Source organism: Diadema antillarum, unplaced genomic scaffold (assembly GCF_040938485.1).
Source record: "Diadema antillarum isolate AM-2024a unplaced genomic scaffold, OU_Dant_1.0 seq00000166_RagTag, whole genome shotgun sequence".
Classification (NCBI taxonomy): domain Eukaryota; kingdom Metazoa; phylum Echinodermata; class Echinoidea; order Diadematoida; family Diadematidae; genus Diadema; species Diadema antillarum.
Window position 1 is genome coordinate 273,803 of NW_027271236.1, and position 18,154 is coordinate 291,956.

General features: G+C 37.0%; 1 protein-coding gene across 1 annotated transcript in view; it reads left to right on the forward strand.

Annotated features, from left to right (window-relative positions):
• The window catches only part of LOC139728139 (mucolipin-3-like), a 45,459-nt gene extending 28,326 nt beyond the window's left edge, over positions 1 to 17,133 (forward strand). The window contains exons 5-14 of the mRNA XM_071639105.1: positions 1,771 to 1,858; positions 4,786 to 4,885; positions 6,208 to 6,310; positions 8,549 to 8,670; positions 9,796 to 9,945; positions 11,379 to 11,480; positions 12,995 to 13,117; positions 15,735 to 15,941; positions 16,115 to 16,275; positions 16,984 to 17,133. Of these exons, the coding sequence (XP_071495206.1) occupies positions 1,771 to 1,858; positions 4,786 to 4,885; positions 6,208 to 6,310; positions 8,549 to 8,670; positions 9,796 to 9,945; positions 11,379 to 11,480; positions 12,995 to 13,117; positions 15,735 to 15,941; positions 16,115 to 16,275; positions 16,984 to 17,026 (1,199 nt within the window). The 3' untranslated portion in view covers positions 17,027 to 17,133. The remainder of the gene's footprint in view (positions 1 to 1,770; positions 1,859 to 4,785; positions 4,886 to 6,207; positions 6,311 to 8,548; positions 8,671 to 9,795; positions 9,946 to 11,378; positions 11,481 to 12,994; positions 13,118 to 15,734; positions 15,942 to 16,114; positions 16,276 to 16,983) is intronic.
• Positions 17,134 to 18,154: the final 1,021 nt, after the last annotated feature.

Sequence of the window (18,154 nt, forward strand, 5' to 3'; positions counted from 1 at the left end):
CCTGGCAATGCTAGGGTGATAATAATGGCCGGGCCCTCTGGAAGAGCAGTGGCAACACTAAAGAGGCTACCCTGGATAAATAAGACATCATTATTATTGTTGTTGTTATAATTATTATTATTATTATTATTATTATTATTATTATTATTATTATTATTATTATTATTATTATTGTTATTATTATTATTATTATTATTATTATTATTATTATTATTATTATTATTATTATTATTATTGTATTATTATTATTATCATTATTATTATTGTATTATTATATAAAATCTTTTGCCACTGTGTGCTGAAATCTGCTGGTAGTGGCAGTTGCTATAAAAAAAAAGAAGGAAGCACAGACAGAAAAAAAAATCCTTTCGTGGATTGTTAGCAGGATGACTAAAAGTTACCAAAGAGATGCTTGATTACTTGTTAAGCCAACAGAATTGCATTTTAAATGAAAAATGCAGTCCAGCTCCCATTCTTGTTTCCGTAGCTCAGGTCTCACCCCAGAAACATGGTATATTGAACATATAAAATCTAAGCAGGTAAACATGTGCTTGAGGTAAAGCATTGAATCTCATAATTTACACTGAGAGCAGTCTTGTAGTGTCAGAATTTACACTGAAGATTATTAAGTGTACCGTATACCTTGTTTACAGGGGAAGGCTAGTAACTGATCAGTGGGAATCAGTGCGAATGCTGGGGGATGATTGTTCCAATTCTTGCGGGATTCATTTAAGAGTGCATTATATATCTATTGTTGTGTGAAAATTGTTTGCTTCAGAACGGTCTCATATTCAAGTGATGTGCAGCTTAATGCCCCGTCACTGACCAGGCATGCTAACCTGGAAACACTAAACTGCACATTACTTGAATATGAGACCATTCTGAAGCAAATAATTTTCACACAACAATAGATATGGGCTGTGATGCGAGAAAAGGGCCCTTAGGGCATTAAATACCGAAAATGAGGTTTACCTCCACATTGTAGAAGAAACTCTGACGCATTTAGATATGCAAATCTTTTTCTGAAATTCCAATCCTAAATGACCCCATTACGACATTAAAAAAAAGCATGTTTTGCCTAAATCCTGTCACTTTTTGATACGTCTATGCGTGTGCGCGTAGTTATAGCCAGTTGATCTTTTTTGCGCGTATTGCTTTGTCAAACTTCTGCGCGGTTTTCTGGCGTTTGCGCGCAGCGGTGCTAAGGGCCCTTTTCTTGCGTCATGGCCCATATATAATGTACTCTTGAATGAATCCTACAAGGATTGGAACAATCATCATCTCTAAGCATTTCCACTGATTCCTACTGATCAGTTACTAGCCATCCCCTTTAAAGCCCCATGGCTACTGCTGTAATTTAGCTCCAAATGATGTAACTAGCCTTTTGATGCTACCATGTATGGGATAAACTTTCTTGCACATTTTACTGATTTTAGTCTGTAACTGTGACTTAATGGTAGCAGTATAAAGGGTGATATTTGCACATAATTCCAATTTTCATCAGTGATTTCCAGTGTGAGCTGTGAGTTTGAATTTACCATCTTGCTAATTAGAGAAGTGCATGAGACATAATTTCAAGAGAATACCACTTTCAGTTGATGGCAATGCTGTAGTTAGAGGGTTGAAAATAAATGTTGTCTGCCAGTGCTGCACATGGTGTAGTATATAAGGCAGTATATAGAGTTCTAAATGCAGTACTGTATCATTTACCATCACATGTCTTACGCTTCAAAACATTTTATCTCCCTTCCTTCCTTTGCTTTCTTTCAGATTACATTGTTATTTCCCTGGCACAAAATCCCAATGTATCAGTCAAAGATTACCTGGCGGAACACAACCAGAGCCTTAATTTTGACACGTAAGTAGTCTGCCATGTTTCTTTGCTTTATTACAGAAATAGTGGTGTCACTGTAAAAACAGCCCTAAATAGAAATCTACCCAAAGTACATTACACTCAGCGAAAAAAGAAAGTAAACGCTTTTTCAAGTTAAGATTTCTCATAGAATATTTGGCCGAAAGCTAAGTATTATATACCTTATCAAACTAAGGTAAGTTAATTGGCTATCAACCTGGTAGGTCAACAAAAAGGGAAATTTTACGCATTCTATAAGTGAACACCTTTGTTTTTCTCTTCCAGGGCACAAAAGTAAAGATTGCAAAACTGAACAAGTTGTCATTCATGCGTATGTGCTTTCCCATAGAACAATAAGAACAAACAACAAATTTTACACAAAGCGAAACATGAATCAAGTTGCAAATATAAATCATTGATCTCTATGATATCTTTAAAGCCAAAATAATCAAAGAAGGCTAAAAATAATGGAGGAAAATAAAGAATCTTTTGTCAAATCTAAATTCAAATGAAATAAGAGAAGAAGTAATAAGTAACATAAATTGATAGAAATTTGAACGTCTTTTCAAATTACGAAATTGTAAATAATGTTTGACTCTTGAATTTGTCTCATGAATTTTTAAATCACTAGATTAACAGAAATAGATAAAGAAATTCTGCTCATTTAATCATCTTTATGCTTATCATTCCCTATGTTATGTGAAGTTTGACTTGACAGAAAATGTTTATTTCCCCCTTTAGTTTCCCACTTTGCTTTTTTAGAGGTTATTATACAGAGATAAAGAGAACGAAAACTTATTTTTGCTATTTAATTCATGTCTCTCATTGTGTTAAACTGATCTTTGTTGCCTACGTTATCGTGAAGGGCATTTGCAAATGAAATTTAACATGTCAATTTTTGCAATTTTTTATTTTGTGCTATAGAGGAAAAAAACGAATGTGCTCACTCATGCGTAAAGTTTACTTTTTGATTAACCTATTTGCTTAATAGCCAATTAAATTACCTTTAATATGGTATGTAATACATTGATTTTCATCAAAATCTTCTACGCATAATATTACCTCAAAAAAGTGTTTACTTTCTTTTTTTGCTGAGTGTATATGAAATCAGTTAGGGCAACAAAAATAATAGAACACTTAATTTGAGAAAAGTCTAGACAAGCCAGTAGTAGTTGAAAAAAAAACTTCAAGTTAAAGGAAACCAATGTGGATTTAGTGGAAGCAGCATTATTAGTAGAACACATCAGCGAAATTTTGAGGAAAATCAGAAAGTCAATTAAAAAATGATACCTTTTTAGCTCACCTGAGCTGAAGGCTCAAGTGAGCTATTGCGACCGCTGTTTGTCCTTCATCCATGGTGCGTTAACTTTTTACATTTTCATCTTCTTCTTGAGAACCCCTTGACCGATTTTTACCAAACTTGGCAGGGAGAATCCCTTGGGGGATAGGATCTCAATTTCTTCAAATGGGCACCATGCCCTACCTGGGGGCCCCCATGGGGGCCCAAACCCCCAAAATTAAAGGAATCTTTAAAAAAATCGTGTTCTCCAGAACCAGAAGTGATAAAGCTAAGTTAATACTATGAGTTAGCTTAGTACATTGATGACTGTAGTTTCAAGTTTATTCATGACAGCATCAGCGGTGCCCCCTTGGGACCCAGGGGAGGGGGATGGGAAGGGGTTCTTACATGGCTTAAATTGTACATTTTCTTCTTCTTGAAAACCCAAGATGAATTTTCACCAAACTTGGCAGGTAGCATTCCCAGGGGGGATAAAATCTCAATTCCATCAAATGGGCACCATGCCCCACCTGGGGGCCCCCAGGCCCCCCGTAACAAATCGTTACAGATTTTCTCTAGAACCAAAAGTGCTTGAGCTAAGTTAATACAACCAGTACTGTACAGTCCCTTCAATACAATGGATCAGTATATTGATGACTGTTGTTTGAAGTTTGTTCCTGGCAGAATACTGGATGCCCCCCCCCCCCCCTTTGGAACCCAGGGGAGTGGTTTATTCATGTCATTAGTGGTATCAATAGAATGTAGTTTTTTATGCCTCCGCCACGAAGTGGTGCCGGAGGCATTATGTTTTCGGGTTGTCCGTCCGTCCGTCCGTCCGTCCTTCCGTCCGTCCGTCCGTCCGTCCGTCCGTCCTTCCGTCCGTCCGTCCTTCCGTCCGTCCGTAATGACTTTTGTGGACAGGGTAACTACCAAAACCTTTTAAGGTATCCTAATGAAACTTGGCATGTATGTGTATTAGGGGGTGAAGTTGTGCCTATCAACTTTTGGGTGCACATGCTCAAGGTCAAAGGTCAAAAGGTCAAGGTCAAATGCTTAAAATTTTACTATTTCCCCCATATCTATGCAATGCCTGAAGATATTTTCTTGAAACTTAGTGTATACATGTACTACCCAATTAAGATTCTCTGGTGAAAGTTTGGGGTCATTAGGTCAAAAGGTCAAAGGTCAAAAGGTCAAGTAAAATGTTAAAATTTTACTTTTTTCTCTGTATCTTGGAAATTGTTCAAGGTATCTTCATGGAACATAGTATATATGCATCTACTGACTGGCAGTGGTTATCTAGGGAATTTAGGGTGCATGGGGTCAAAGGTCAGGGGTCAAAGGTTAAGGGCAATACTTCAAAAAATTTTACTATTTTCCTTATACTTATGCAATGCCAGCAGGATTATTTTTTTAACTTGATGTATGCATGTTTAACCCAATTAAACACAGGTCAAAGAAGGTAAACATTCAATGCATTTGTGACAATCATGTCATTTCAATATTTTGCCAATTTTGTGAAAATGTAATCACACATTGTCCACATGTACTATAGACCTATTAGGAGAATCATGCATTATGGCGGAGGCATACCAGTCGCCATAGCGACATTTCTAGTTGGTTATTAATTTGATATTTGTGTTTCTTATGGCAGCATGCGAGAACTCAGACTCAACTTCATGGTTAGCAGTGTCCACCTCAAGGACTCGGGGAAAGCATTCTCCATTCCAGACTGCATCAAATTCAATATCACAGTAAGTCTTTTTATTTTTTGTGACATCACAGTAAGTCTTTTTCTTTTGTGACATCACAGTAAGTCTTTTCTTTTTTTGTGACATCACAGTAAGTCTTTTTCTTTTGTGACATCACGGTAAGTTTTCTTTCTATGAGATCATGAAGAAAAATGTGGTAAGATTTGTCTCATTATGATTGGTCACTGTCTGTCTGTTCCAGCGTACATTTGCTCAGTGCTGACTTGATTTATGGTAATTGAAATTTCATTAGGGAAGTCCAAGTTAAGTATCATATTTTGGGTTATTTCTTGATAATGTTACATTGTTCTTTCTAGCAGAAATGGGTTATGTTACTGTCTGTAGTTTCTGAATATTTGAAAAGAAATGTCATTATGATTATTGTCGTAAAATTCACTGTATCACAACTGGCCTACAGTATGCAATTTGTTTATGTTGAGTCTGCATCACATCAAATGAAATATTGTTAAGAATGCAACTTTGTCAAAAAAAAGAAGGAGAAATGACGACTTGAACTTGAGGAATTAGCCTGGCATGGCAGCATACTCATCTTATTTTGTTTTATTTTTAAGTGAATATTTGTGTATTCTATTTTTTTTTTTCATGTTTAGTAAGGACTGTGTCAGCATGGATGTAGATGTTTAGCTGCATATTGCCTCTCAGCTCTTGGACCAGCAGGCTACCAAATAATCACTTTTACTAGAAATCCTCAAGACTGATATCCTAGGATTTGTTATCCTTTTGTGATTTATTTTCATTTATATTCAGTCCTTAAGGGTTTATCAACATATCTCTGATGATTATATAATTATATATATATATATACATATATATATATATATATATATATATATATATATGGGCCGTGACGCGAGAAAAGGGCCTTAGAGCATTATATACCGAAAATGAGTTTTCACCTCCATATTGTAGAAGAAACTCTGACGTATTTGGATATGCAAACCTTTGTCTGAAATTCCACTCCTAAATGCTCCAATTACGACATTCAAAACAGCATGTTTTGTCCAAATCCTGTCACTTTTTGATGCGTCTATGCATTTCCGCGTAGTTAGCCAGTTGATCTTTTTTTGCGCGTATTGCTTTGTTAAACTTTCGCGCCGTTTTCTAGCGTTTGCGCGCAGCGCCGCTAAGGGCCCTTTTCTCGCGTCACGGCCCATATATATATATATATATAATTTTTTTTTATTTATTTATTTATTTTTTTTGTTAGATACAGACTGTAAATATTCTTCTGCATTGATCATTCAGTCTCTCTTAGGTGATATAATTCATTTTCACTTTTCATCTTTTGATCCTACTTGAAACAGATAACCTACGATAACACACAGCACACAGGAAGGGTTCCGGTGTCTTTGTCTGTGATGCATGACTTCTACCACAACTGCACTATCAACAATACTCAGGAAGTTGGTAAGAATAGACTGTTTTATGAGTCTAAGATCTATTACTAGCTGTCATGGGCAACACACACACGGGTATGTACTTGTTATTGCGCTTTAATACACAGATTCACTTGCAGTCACAATATCTGACATACCTACAGAATGCAAAAATATCTTTTTGCTTCCTGTTTTGTAGAAATGCATACACCTGCACATGTAATTTATGCAGAGAGATATTCACAGATATTCTTATGAATGGTTTAAGATGGGAACAATCAATGTTCAAACAGTTTGTCAGAATCTTTGTGACAGAGTTTCGATTTGTTGTCATTTCCAGCTCTCTACCAGCAATTAAATGGAGGGGGTTGTTTGAATTTATTCGAACATGTCAGCCATGAGCGAACACATAAGATGCACAGGGGGTTCTCTTTCCAAAATTCATACGTTTGAATAAAAGGAATTGGTTTCATGGAGAGAAAGCGTAATATATGTATTTATAGAGGTTCAAATCAAGGCCAGTCCCTTGCTTTTTACCTGGTTTTTCTAACAAAACGGACCAAGTACACAGTCTTTTAAAGAGGAACAGTAAAAAAACACCAAACAAATGAGTAAACAACCTCTATGAAATTTAAACATAATGTCCATTAACCCTATTCCCAAGGGGGGGGGGGGCATTTTGGCCCCCGCCCCTCGACGTTTCGCGTGATTATTCCGCAACGCGTGATGCTTTTGCCGCGACATTTTATGACTTTTTTCTCTCAAGTATCGCGCAACTTTTGAGACCAAATTTGTTGGTGGGCATACTGTTTTGAAGTCATGCCCCTTTGAAAAAATTTTGTTGACCCCAAAATTGCTCAAAAACATGATTTTGTGTACAAATCTAATGTAAATTGTGTTTTTACAATTAATTCATATAAAAATAAATATTCTTACTTTCAATGGCTGATAATGATTTATTTTAGCCTGATTATGCTTTAAAAAACTTCAAAGTGACAGAAAAAACAACGAAAACAAAAAGTAAAAAAGAAATACATAAGAAATTAGATAAACAATAAAATACATAAGAAATTAGATAAACAATAAAATACATAAGAAATCAGATAAACAATAAAATACATAAGAAATAATTATGAAGCCAAATTTTTGCTTCAATATCATTGTTGAGGAAATTGAAAAGAATATGTTCACCATAGATTAGAAATCTTGGAGCTTTATTTTTTGATTTATAGGCAAAACAATTATTTTTGCATAAATTACTGACTTCAAGTTCGCAGGTCTTTTGAGTTACGATGCTGTTCGATGCATCACATTGTGTGAACCTCCACTTAGCAATATGTCATGGTAAGTGTTTGACAGTATTGATGTGCAGTCAGAAGTTCAGCAAGAATTCTTACTTTCATTTTTATAAGGTTATATGTCAACCTCTGCTTTTAAATTTTCCCTTCAAAATTTGACTGGATGAGTTCATTCAATGGGTCTAGGGCAATTACCCCCTGGGCAATTACCCTGGATCCTTCCCCTGACCCTAACCCTAACCCAAACTCTATACCCTAAACCTAATCTTTACTCTAACCGTATTACTAACCAGTATTTAGCCGGGGGGGGGGGGGGGGGGGGGAGGGTAGTTGCCTGGATACACATTCAACCAATCATCATTCTGTGGGATCTAGCTTTGTTATTGTCCCACTGGTTTAAAAGCATTTGGGATGTTATATAATATACAGCACAAAAATGTAGTTGATACTGCTGGAGAAGAGTGACAACCAGCGGTAGAGCTGTGTTGCTTCTAGAAGTCAGATGATGATGAAACAAAACTTTGTCATCACAGTGAGATCAAAAATGCAATGTGCGTCCGTTGTAGGTAGTACTCAGGTGACATGCACTGATTTTTTAAATTCATTTTGTATTTTTAGATTAAAATCTTATCTATTAAACTAGTTATTTATTAAAGTAGATACTTAATAAATCTTATCATAAATATCGAAAGATTGATAATTACAGCTAATTATCAGGCTGATACAATTGCAACTGTAAATTTTAATAATTGTACTGGTTATTAAAATTGATGAAATGAAGCTGTCAAAATAGATTTCCAGTCAATCTTAACTGTGCCAAGAAAGGTAAATTAGTTGTAGTGTTTTTATTCCGAGCAACATGGAGCTGCTACTGATTGATTGTCCATTGTGTAATTGTTTGTATTGTTGTCATAGATTTTTAGGGATTTGTGTAACCTTTCACCATGTTGTTTCTTTCCTGTTATGTGTAGAGGAGTCTCAAAATCCCCGGGCCATGATGACCTATTTCCTGGACATACTGGTCATCTCACTCTGTCTGCTGTCCGCTATCCTCTGCATCCGGTCAATTGTCAAGGCCCAGAAACTCAAGAGAGTATGTGTCTGGGTAATCTGTAATCTTTAAAAAAAAAGAAAAAAAAATCAAGCAGATGGGAGTCTACTATTGCAGTGCAGTAGAGTGCATACATAGGTCTACTGTATATGTCATACACTGTATACCGTATGTCCCCCAAAAATTTACAATGGGACGCTCCACAATGATAACTTTAAAAATAGTGAATCAATCCGAATTCAATTTCTGGGTATGAAACTACAACTTATTACCCACATCTTATAGAAAACCCCATCCGATTTGCTTCTGTGGTCAAAGAGAAATTAGGAGGTTTGTAGAGCATGTCAGGAATCCCTCCCTCCGAGTTCTGTCCATTGTGTTCACACAATATGCAGTTCCAAGGACATTCACGTGCTAGATTTGGAAGAATCAAACCCATGACATGCTTTACAATGATCCACATTTCTCTGTGACCACTTAACCAAATTGAATGGGATTTTCTGCAAAGTAAAACTAAGATGTTATGTTTTAAGACCCTGAAGTAGCATTTAGACAGTTTGATCATACAATGTATTGAGATTTATCACTGCGAAATCTGATTGTAATTTTTTGGGGGGACATACTGTAGTTAGAGAGTTTAATTTATTTGCAAATTGGGACTTCCTGACAGTTTTGTAAGTTGTCAAATCTGCAATCCTGGCGTACAGTAATGAACAGAGAAGTGTATGTATGCACTTGGTACTCATCTTAGGATCAGAGTATTAAAATAATTTTGTGTGTTCAACCTGGTTAAACCTGTGATGTATATTCATGGATTTTCATTGGTAGAACAATTTTGCACATTTTCAGCATGTGCTTTTGAGTCCATAAAGGGTGGGATGATAAGGTTGTGGTCCTTATTTTTTGTACAAAAAAAAAAAAAATAAGACACATACTCCCAATGAGAAGGGTGCTGTAACATGGGATGGCTTTTGCATAATGTACATGTATTTAATTAGGTCGATGAGTATAATATGCATTCATATTTTACTTGGGTTTAGGGAAAGTGGAATATTTGTTATGATTGTCTTTAGATTTAACAGGCAAAAGCATGAAATGGTTTCAGATAACACCCTCTTTACATGAGTGTGATAGATTTCTGTTGTGGCGATCCCATTTCTCTTCTAGAAAACTGTGAAGTTCTTCGAGGAGCACTTCAATGCCAAGCTGAGTAGAAGTGAAAGGATGGAGTTCCTCAACCTCTGGTATGTTCTGATCATCGTCAATGATATCTGCACAATAGCGGGATCTGCCTTCAAGATTCTCATTGAGGTCAGGGTGAGTATACAGTGGTGATGGTGATGGTGATGGTGATGGTGATGGTGATGGTGATGGTGATGGTGATGGTGATGGTGATGGTGATGGTGATGGTGATGGTGATGGTGATGGTGATGGTGATGGTGATGGTGATGGTGATGGTGATGGTGATGGTGATGGTGATGGTGATGGTGATGGTGATAGTGGTGGTGATGGTGATGGTGATGATGGTGGTGATGATGGTGATGATGGTTGTGGTAATGATAGTGAGGGTGATGGTGATGGTGATGATGGTGGTAATGATGGTGATGGTGATGGTGATGGTGGTAATGATGGTGATGGTGATGGCAACAGTGATGTTTGTGATGGTGATGATGATGGTGGTTATGATGGTGGTGATGATAGTGATGATGATGGTGGTGATGATGGTGATGGTGATAGTGATGATGGTGGTGATGGTGGTGGTGATGATGGTGGTGGTGGTGATGATGGTGATGGTGGTGGTGATAGTGAAGATGGTGGTACTGATGATGGTGGTGAGGATTATGATGATGTTGGTGATGGTGAGGATTATGGTGGTGTTGTTATAATTACTGTCTTTGCTCACTCTGGAGACGTCGTATATCTGGGAATTTGTCCGTGGCATGGCAATGAAATCTACATGAAAACAGCACAATTCATGGCTGTGGGGTGAAAATAAATAACTGGTATGTGGAAGAGTTTCTTCATGATTTTTATGCAAGCTTAATATTCTCATTGCACATCAAGGGCAGATCTTTTTCTGCAACAGTATTGATGCCAAAACTGTTCAAGGCAAACTTCTGTGTCAGATGCGATATGAGAACTTTCAGGCTGGGCAGCTCTTCATGTACACATCATCAGCATAAAAGCATGGCCCTTGCTCATTACCAATCAAGATATTCTGACATTGCAACCTTTTTTTTTTTCTTCTAAAATAGTCTTCTCTTCAAGCCATTGAGAAGCTAGGGTCAAGTAGAATCATGACTTACAGTGTTCATGAAGCTGAATCTACTGGAGCAGTACACATACCTGGTGTGAGCTTGAGCCACAGTGTGAGAATTATGCAGAAAGCCTTTGCAAAGCTGCAGTGTGCGCATGTGAAACAGATACGTTTGAGATTTGATCCTTTGGCTGCTCAATCTTCATAATCTAAAGCTCAGTTCACCCTACATTCTGAAGTGATCATGTACATAGACGTACTTTAGCAAGAAGTTGGATCCCTGTTTATCATAGAGAACAGCGATCAAGAGATTGAATATCCATTACTTCTGAAGTTTTCCTTACACACGTTTATCTTTTATGAGGAAGTTTACATATTCAGCATGAATTAAGAGGAATAATTTTCATATGAATTACCAATAAAGTGCATTGTACTCAGAACTCTGTGTATATATGGGATGACACATGTATCACCGTAACTTCATCCACTCCAGAATACCAACGACTACGATTCGTGCAGTCTTCTGCTTGGTATGGGCTGCTTCCTCGTGTGGTTTGGGGTGCTGCGCTACCTGGGATTCTTCAACAAGTACAATGTAAGTATCATTTGATTTTTAGACAAGAACAGCCGAGTGATTTCAAGGAAAGAATTAGGTTCAGGTGTTTGCACTAACTTCATGTAAACAGTAGCACCTGGTGATAATTAGGATTTGAAATCAGGTGGTATGAATAGGTTGACCACAAAATTGCAACATCTTCATAGTAAATTGTTTTGGGTGTGATATTGCATGTCATTTGCCAAACCAAGCTCCAGTAATCTTGTTGGTAGTTTGTGTGTATTTTCCCACTGGCTAACATCAGCCCGTGGAGATTAGCACTTCGGCATGTCAGATATGCTGGTGGTTATTCTATTTATTGTGTGTTCTTTATACATGGTAGCCTCTTCAATGCATTGAAAAAAGAAAAGAAAAAAAGGTTCACAAGAAAGTCCTTATTACATAAAAGAATCAAATTACAGTTGACAATTTTATAAATTTTTTTTTTGACCATTGAAATATTACAATCTGAGCAATACAATACAAAAATCAGAATAGGTTGAACTAGAAGGAAAAAGTATAGAATTGAATATAGTATTAAATACTATGAGATCAAGAACGACCTGATATTATTTATCTGGATCTATTTCAATGTAATTAAAAAAAAAACAGTTTTACAGTTTTATGATGATTTTCTCGCCGTGCCATGGTTTGAAGACAGGGTAATAGACCTATATGAAATATATCCAGTCAGTTTGTTTGGCAGTGGTTTACCGATACCCCTTCTTGCACAATGTAAGCCTATGTCAAAACATTCACATGTAAGCCTATGTCAATACAGTTTTTCTCCCCCAAATGAACCCAGTAACACTTGAGACTTGGTCATATAAACATGAGAAAGATATGTATAACCGTCCTTTGCTGAGAGGTTTAGAAATTAGTTTCAGTTTATCCCTGATTCCTCTTCAGTTGTCTTTAATAATGAAACATTTGTTGTAGTTTTACCTTGTCTAATTTTACACAAGCCACATACAGTTATTTTTTTCTTTTTCAAACAGTGTAATTCCAGTATGATCTACTAAACTTTGTGATAGTGGTAGGTTTTAGAAGGTGAAGGTGCAAAGAACAAAATTTGGGGAAGAACACTAGGAAATTAACAGAAACTCATTCTTATTACAAAGGGGTTTACATACCTGTAGAGTGTACTGTATAGAAGAGTTCAACTTTACACTGTATTTACAGGGATTTTCATGTATGTCTCTTTATTTCCCTTTATATAAAGGTTGCAAAGTTCTATTTAGTGGTAAGGCAGTATTGTTTGTGGATTTGTTGCAATAGTTTTCATTTTTCTGCAGAATGTGAAGAGCTCGGTCTGCTACAGTTCGAGCTTTATGTTATTTCTTGCTCATGCCCCATTACAAATAAATCAGAGAGAGTGTGATAAGTGCAAGCCGTGGCTAGGTTCTCAGTGCTTGATTTCTCATGTAGTTGCCTTTTCCTGATCAGAGTTGATAACTTTGATTGTAATAGTTTCTGCTTGTACACCCAGTGAATTTGATTTTTACATCCGGCAGATCTTGATAGTGACGTTGAAAAATGCCATGCCGAATGTCGTCCGCTTCCTGATCTGTGCTGGCATCATCTACAGTGCCTACGCCTTCTTTGGATGGATTGTACTGGGACCATACCATCCCAAGGTAATGAACGTTGATGCATGCATGTACCACAGACATTTGGGTGAAGACCCCTCTCCAGTTGTCATGCTTATTGTAAAGATGTAATGTAAGATAAAAATGTAATCTTTTCTCCAGAAGAGCCAGGTTACATATTACTTATTGTAGTTGTAAGTTGTTGTTGTTGTTTTTTTAACAGAATGCTGAAAATGTTGCCAAATGGTTGCAAACCATGGCAACCATTTGAAATCTTTTGAAATATTTTAATGATAAATGTCATTTTGTTTGTTAAAGCTGTATTTGCATCTTAACCCTAAAAAGACTGGGGGGAGGGCCTAAAAGGCCCCCCCCTCGACATTTCGCGCGATTACTCAGCAACACGCGATGCTCTCGCCGCGATGCTCTATGACTTTTTTCTTTCGAGTTACCCGCACATTTTGACACCAAATTTGTGACGCCCGGGGGTACGGTTCTGAAGTTACATAACTTTTTGTACATGCACGCGAGACCGAAAATGGCTCAAAAATATGATTTTGTGTACAAAGTCAATACAAATTGAGTTTTTTCACATGGTTCATATAAATATGCTTATTTTAACTCTCAATGGCTAAAATCAATTTGTTTTAGTAGTATTATGCTTCAAAAAGGGTCTGCCACAAATTTTGTTGAAAAAAACAACAAAAACAAAAGGTCGAAAAAACAGAGAAATACATAAGAAATTCATAAAACAATAAAATAAATAAGAAATTAATTTTGATACCAAATTTTTTTTCAAGTATATTTGCTAAGAATGCTACAAAGAATATCTAGACCAAAAATGAGCACTTTTGGAGCTTTATTTACTGATTTAGATAAAAAAGTCTGATTTCTCGCATAAATTAGCATAATTAATCAAAATAAAATAAAAGAAGACTATTTTGGAAAATTTGAATATACGATCTTGTAGATTACATTGCACACTACCATTGTGCAAATTTCCGCGGCGATCGCGCGATCCACGGCCGAGATCTTAAGGGGGGGCCCTTTAGGCCCCCCCCCCCCAGTCTTTTGAGCTACCAAAATAGCCCAGTCTTTTTAGGGTTAATGCATGTGGTTGTCCATTATCATCATACAACATAGTCAAGGGGAAAGAAAATATAGTTTATGTTGGAATCAAAATGAAGTAATAAAAAGATGATGCAAGGGAAAGAGTGATTGTAACACCAAGTGGTTGCTGGAAGACATGATGTACTGATTATACCATCTTGGACTGTGGAGTGAAACACCCTCAGTGCTTGTGTAATGAAGTAATGGTCAAAATTTACAGCTCACTCTGTATAGTCCTGCAAAATACCATTAACTTTTGTGTGATGAAAGCACAATACTATGAGATAGATCAGTGCCATCTATGGTGCCCATGCAGCTAGTGTGAGGTAACAAAGTTGCAGAAATATCATTTGTGTCCGTGCATCACAAAACTAACAAAAAGTCGCACACACTGATTTTGTGTGAGGACTTAAAATAGGTAAAATGGGTCAGACCAGCCAATGTTGAGTTTTTCATATTTTCTGAAAGAGCAAGTCTTCTTCTACATTATACTGAAGGTTGGGATCATAAAAAGAACAGGAACTTGTTTTTCAGCAGTTTTTCTTGAGCACTTTTTGGTGAAAAAGTGTGATTAGGTGTCTCTCGTAGAGTCCTCTTTTCATTTCTTAAAAAAACCCCTGTCCATACTCTTCACTTTCAACTCCAATAACTTTAGAAAGAATGATGTTACTGCATTGAAAGTTGGCATTAATCATCTACAGAATGTGTTAATAAAGCATGCTCAATTTCAGCTTAATCTGATAATCCCTTCATTCGTGTTGCTCTGGTGGTTAACAACCTGTTAACACTTGGAACGACTTGTTCCATTTATCGCACAGCTAGCACGGCTTGGTTAAGATTAAGCGCTTGAATAGACCCTTTACTTCAGAGCCTGTTTTCTCAGTTCGCACTTTCCGGAGTGTGTGCTTTCTTTGCACTATTATAATGGGGTAGGAGAGTCCTTTTGAATTGAGTTATACATCATTTTAAAGCTTAAAATGTGCTCTTTCACAATATGCTCTTAACTAAAAATCCATGTCTGGCGACTTTTTGTTGGTTTTGTAATGCAGGGTCACATTTAGTAGCTTGGCAGGAATGCAGAGAGTATTGAGAAAATACTGATTACTATCTCTGCCAAGGAGGTTATTTTTTTTACTTTTTTATTGTTATTTACAGTGTTGGTTTGTCTATTTGCAGAAGAATTCAAAAAGATGTGAACAGATTTGGATGAAGCTTACAGAAAAAGTTAATGACACAAGGAACAGGTGACTAAAGTTTGGTAGTGGTTTAGGCCACTGTGGATCTAGGAATTGTTTTGAATTGTTTGGTGGATTCTCATCATTAGCAAATAGGGCCAAAAAGGGGGATTCAAGTTGTATATATAATTTGAGGTGTGCATTAAACACACTTAACGTATGCTTGGGGCACAGCAAGAAGCTAAATGTACAACATATAGAGACACTAGAAAGGTAATAGGGTGATTTTCAGAGGGGTAGAAATTATCTGCTTTGTAAAGGTTTGTGCTGTCTAAGTGCTTTCCTACTTTGATTTGAATTCACTTTGATTCTTCCCTCAGTTCCGCACTCTGGAAATCTCCATAGAATGCATGTTTTCGTTGATCAATGGAGACGACATGTACGCCACATTCCGGGAGATGTCGGATCGCAATCAGGTCATCTACATTTTCAGTCGCATCTATCTCTACTCGTTCATCAGTCTCTTCATCTACGTGGTGCTCAGTCTCATAATTGCTGTCATCATGGACACCTATGAGACAATGAAGGTAAGCTAGCTTACAAACAAGTCAATTCTTCTCTTTTTTATCCATTTTTCCTCCCTCAACACAATTTGATTAGACTTCCAGACTTTTTTTTCACATTGCAAATCTTTGCCTTTTGATATTAAGTGGTCTTGTCTCTTTCTTTTTTTTATGTCATTTGTTTTGCTTGATTTCAGGAGTACCAGAGGACAGGCTTTGTTGAGGGCAGGCTGCAAAATTTCATGGCGGAGACTTGCGATGAGGCTATCCCGGGTCGGGGGTCCTTCCACACACAATCCAGCATGTTTGAGAGGTGGCAGCTTCGACACAGGCTCCAGGGTGCCCTCTGCTGTTGTAGGTGAGTGGATGCATTAGAAGTTGGTCCTATGATTGGATTGAAAGCACAATGGTGAAGTGGCTAAGACATCAAACTCGTAAACATGAGGTTCAGAATTCAAAACCTGTCTGGTTCGAACATCCATACCATAGACAAGGTGATTGAATCCTCATTGTTTTCATCATCATTAGTGGTAGTAGTAGGGGTGGTTGTGGTAGTCATAGTAGTAGTACGTAGCAGTGAATATGGCATGGACCATAAAACAAGTAACTGGAGCAATGTTCGAGGGTCTAGAGCTATTTTGAATGTAGAGAGACTTGTAGAATGTTTGATTTCTTGCCTCTCATCCTAAAGCCCCTGTAAGGAGATAATGAATGTTGTGCATGTTTTCTATGTTTTTGTTAACAAAATTTACTTCTTAAAGTTATGTGCTTAGAAGAAAAGATCATTCATGTCGTGATATGAATAAGACAAGTCTTTAGAAGTGCATCATGGTTCTCACCTTCAGTTCATTGGTAGAAAGCCCTTATCCATATACACGGTATGATTTGATTTGTGTGCTCTTACCATGGTGCCACTCAGTAGAACTCACAAACTCACAGTTTTAGTGGATTTGTGCTTAGACAGTGTGTTCGACTGTAGGCTTATGTCGATGTCCAGCGTATTAAAAATCTGCAATTACTTTTCTCTGTACTTTTTTTTTCTCTCTCTCTGGTTTCATTTTCTCAGACGAAGATCGTGGTACGATGAGGATGACGCCCTGATCACATGATGTTCATGGAGCTCCTTGGTCCTGCTTACTATTCAAAATACAAGGACGAGTGCTGACAAGAGCTGACATTTACAGATTGCCTACGTCTGGATTTAGCAAGTACATGGCACAGTAATAATATAACATCCAAGACTTTTCAGCACAATGCATCATCTACTCAGTCTACCTTAATATGGAAAATTATCCTATTGATATTAGTGCTGAAAAGCATGTTCGGATTATTGTATGTGAGGGAAAAAAATCATCCAAATGCTGAAGTTACTTTGAATGAACTTGGTGGAACAAAAGATGTCAAAATGCTGTAAAGATTCATGTGAGATTAGGCTATTTTGTAACCAGATGAATGTCAGTCACTTAAAAGTGCAATGCAGCACCATGTGGAAGTTGCCTCTAAGAAATATGCAACTAATCAAACAGAATACTGTAAATTTTTCACCAAAGTTGGAGCCCCAGATTAGAGAGCTTTAAAATTTTGACCTTTGAGGTATTACATGAAATAGGGATATTAGTGGTTATAAATGTAATTATGCTAATGAGATGTGATGTTGGTCGCATGACATCAAAGTCATCGTTTGACCTACACGCAAGTCACAAGAAATATCCTAGTCATGACCTATACACAGAGATATTAGTCATATGATTTACAGAATGAGATGTCCTAGTCATGTGACCAAGAAAATGAGATAGATCATGTTGCCAAGGTAACACGCTATGAATGTCATGTGACCAAGAAACAAGACTGAATGAAATATCCTAGTCATGTGACCAACCTTGCAGTGCAATAGGTTCATTGAATTTCATTAGAGTGGTGAAGTGACTAACAGTCATGGCTTGTGTATCATTCGTCCAGCTTTGCATGCATCAGATTTTCACTCTCTTCTTGCTGTGATATTAGAGCTTGTATAGATTGTACCCTGAGGTCTACCTTTATTTTCTTCCATGTTAAGTCAGCATTCATCAATACAGTGGGCCCAGTGCTGGTGTCATGAACAATCTAGGCTGCAAGGAACATTATTTTTAATGAAAACACATAACAAGTGTATTGATCAGTGAAAATCCAAATGTAATGGAAGACCTGGGCATATTTCCGCAAATCAATATTTTCCCATACCTGACCACAGTCCCTTG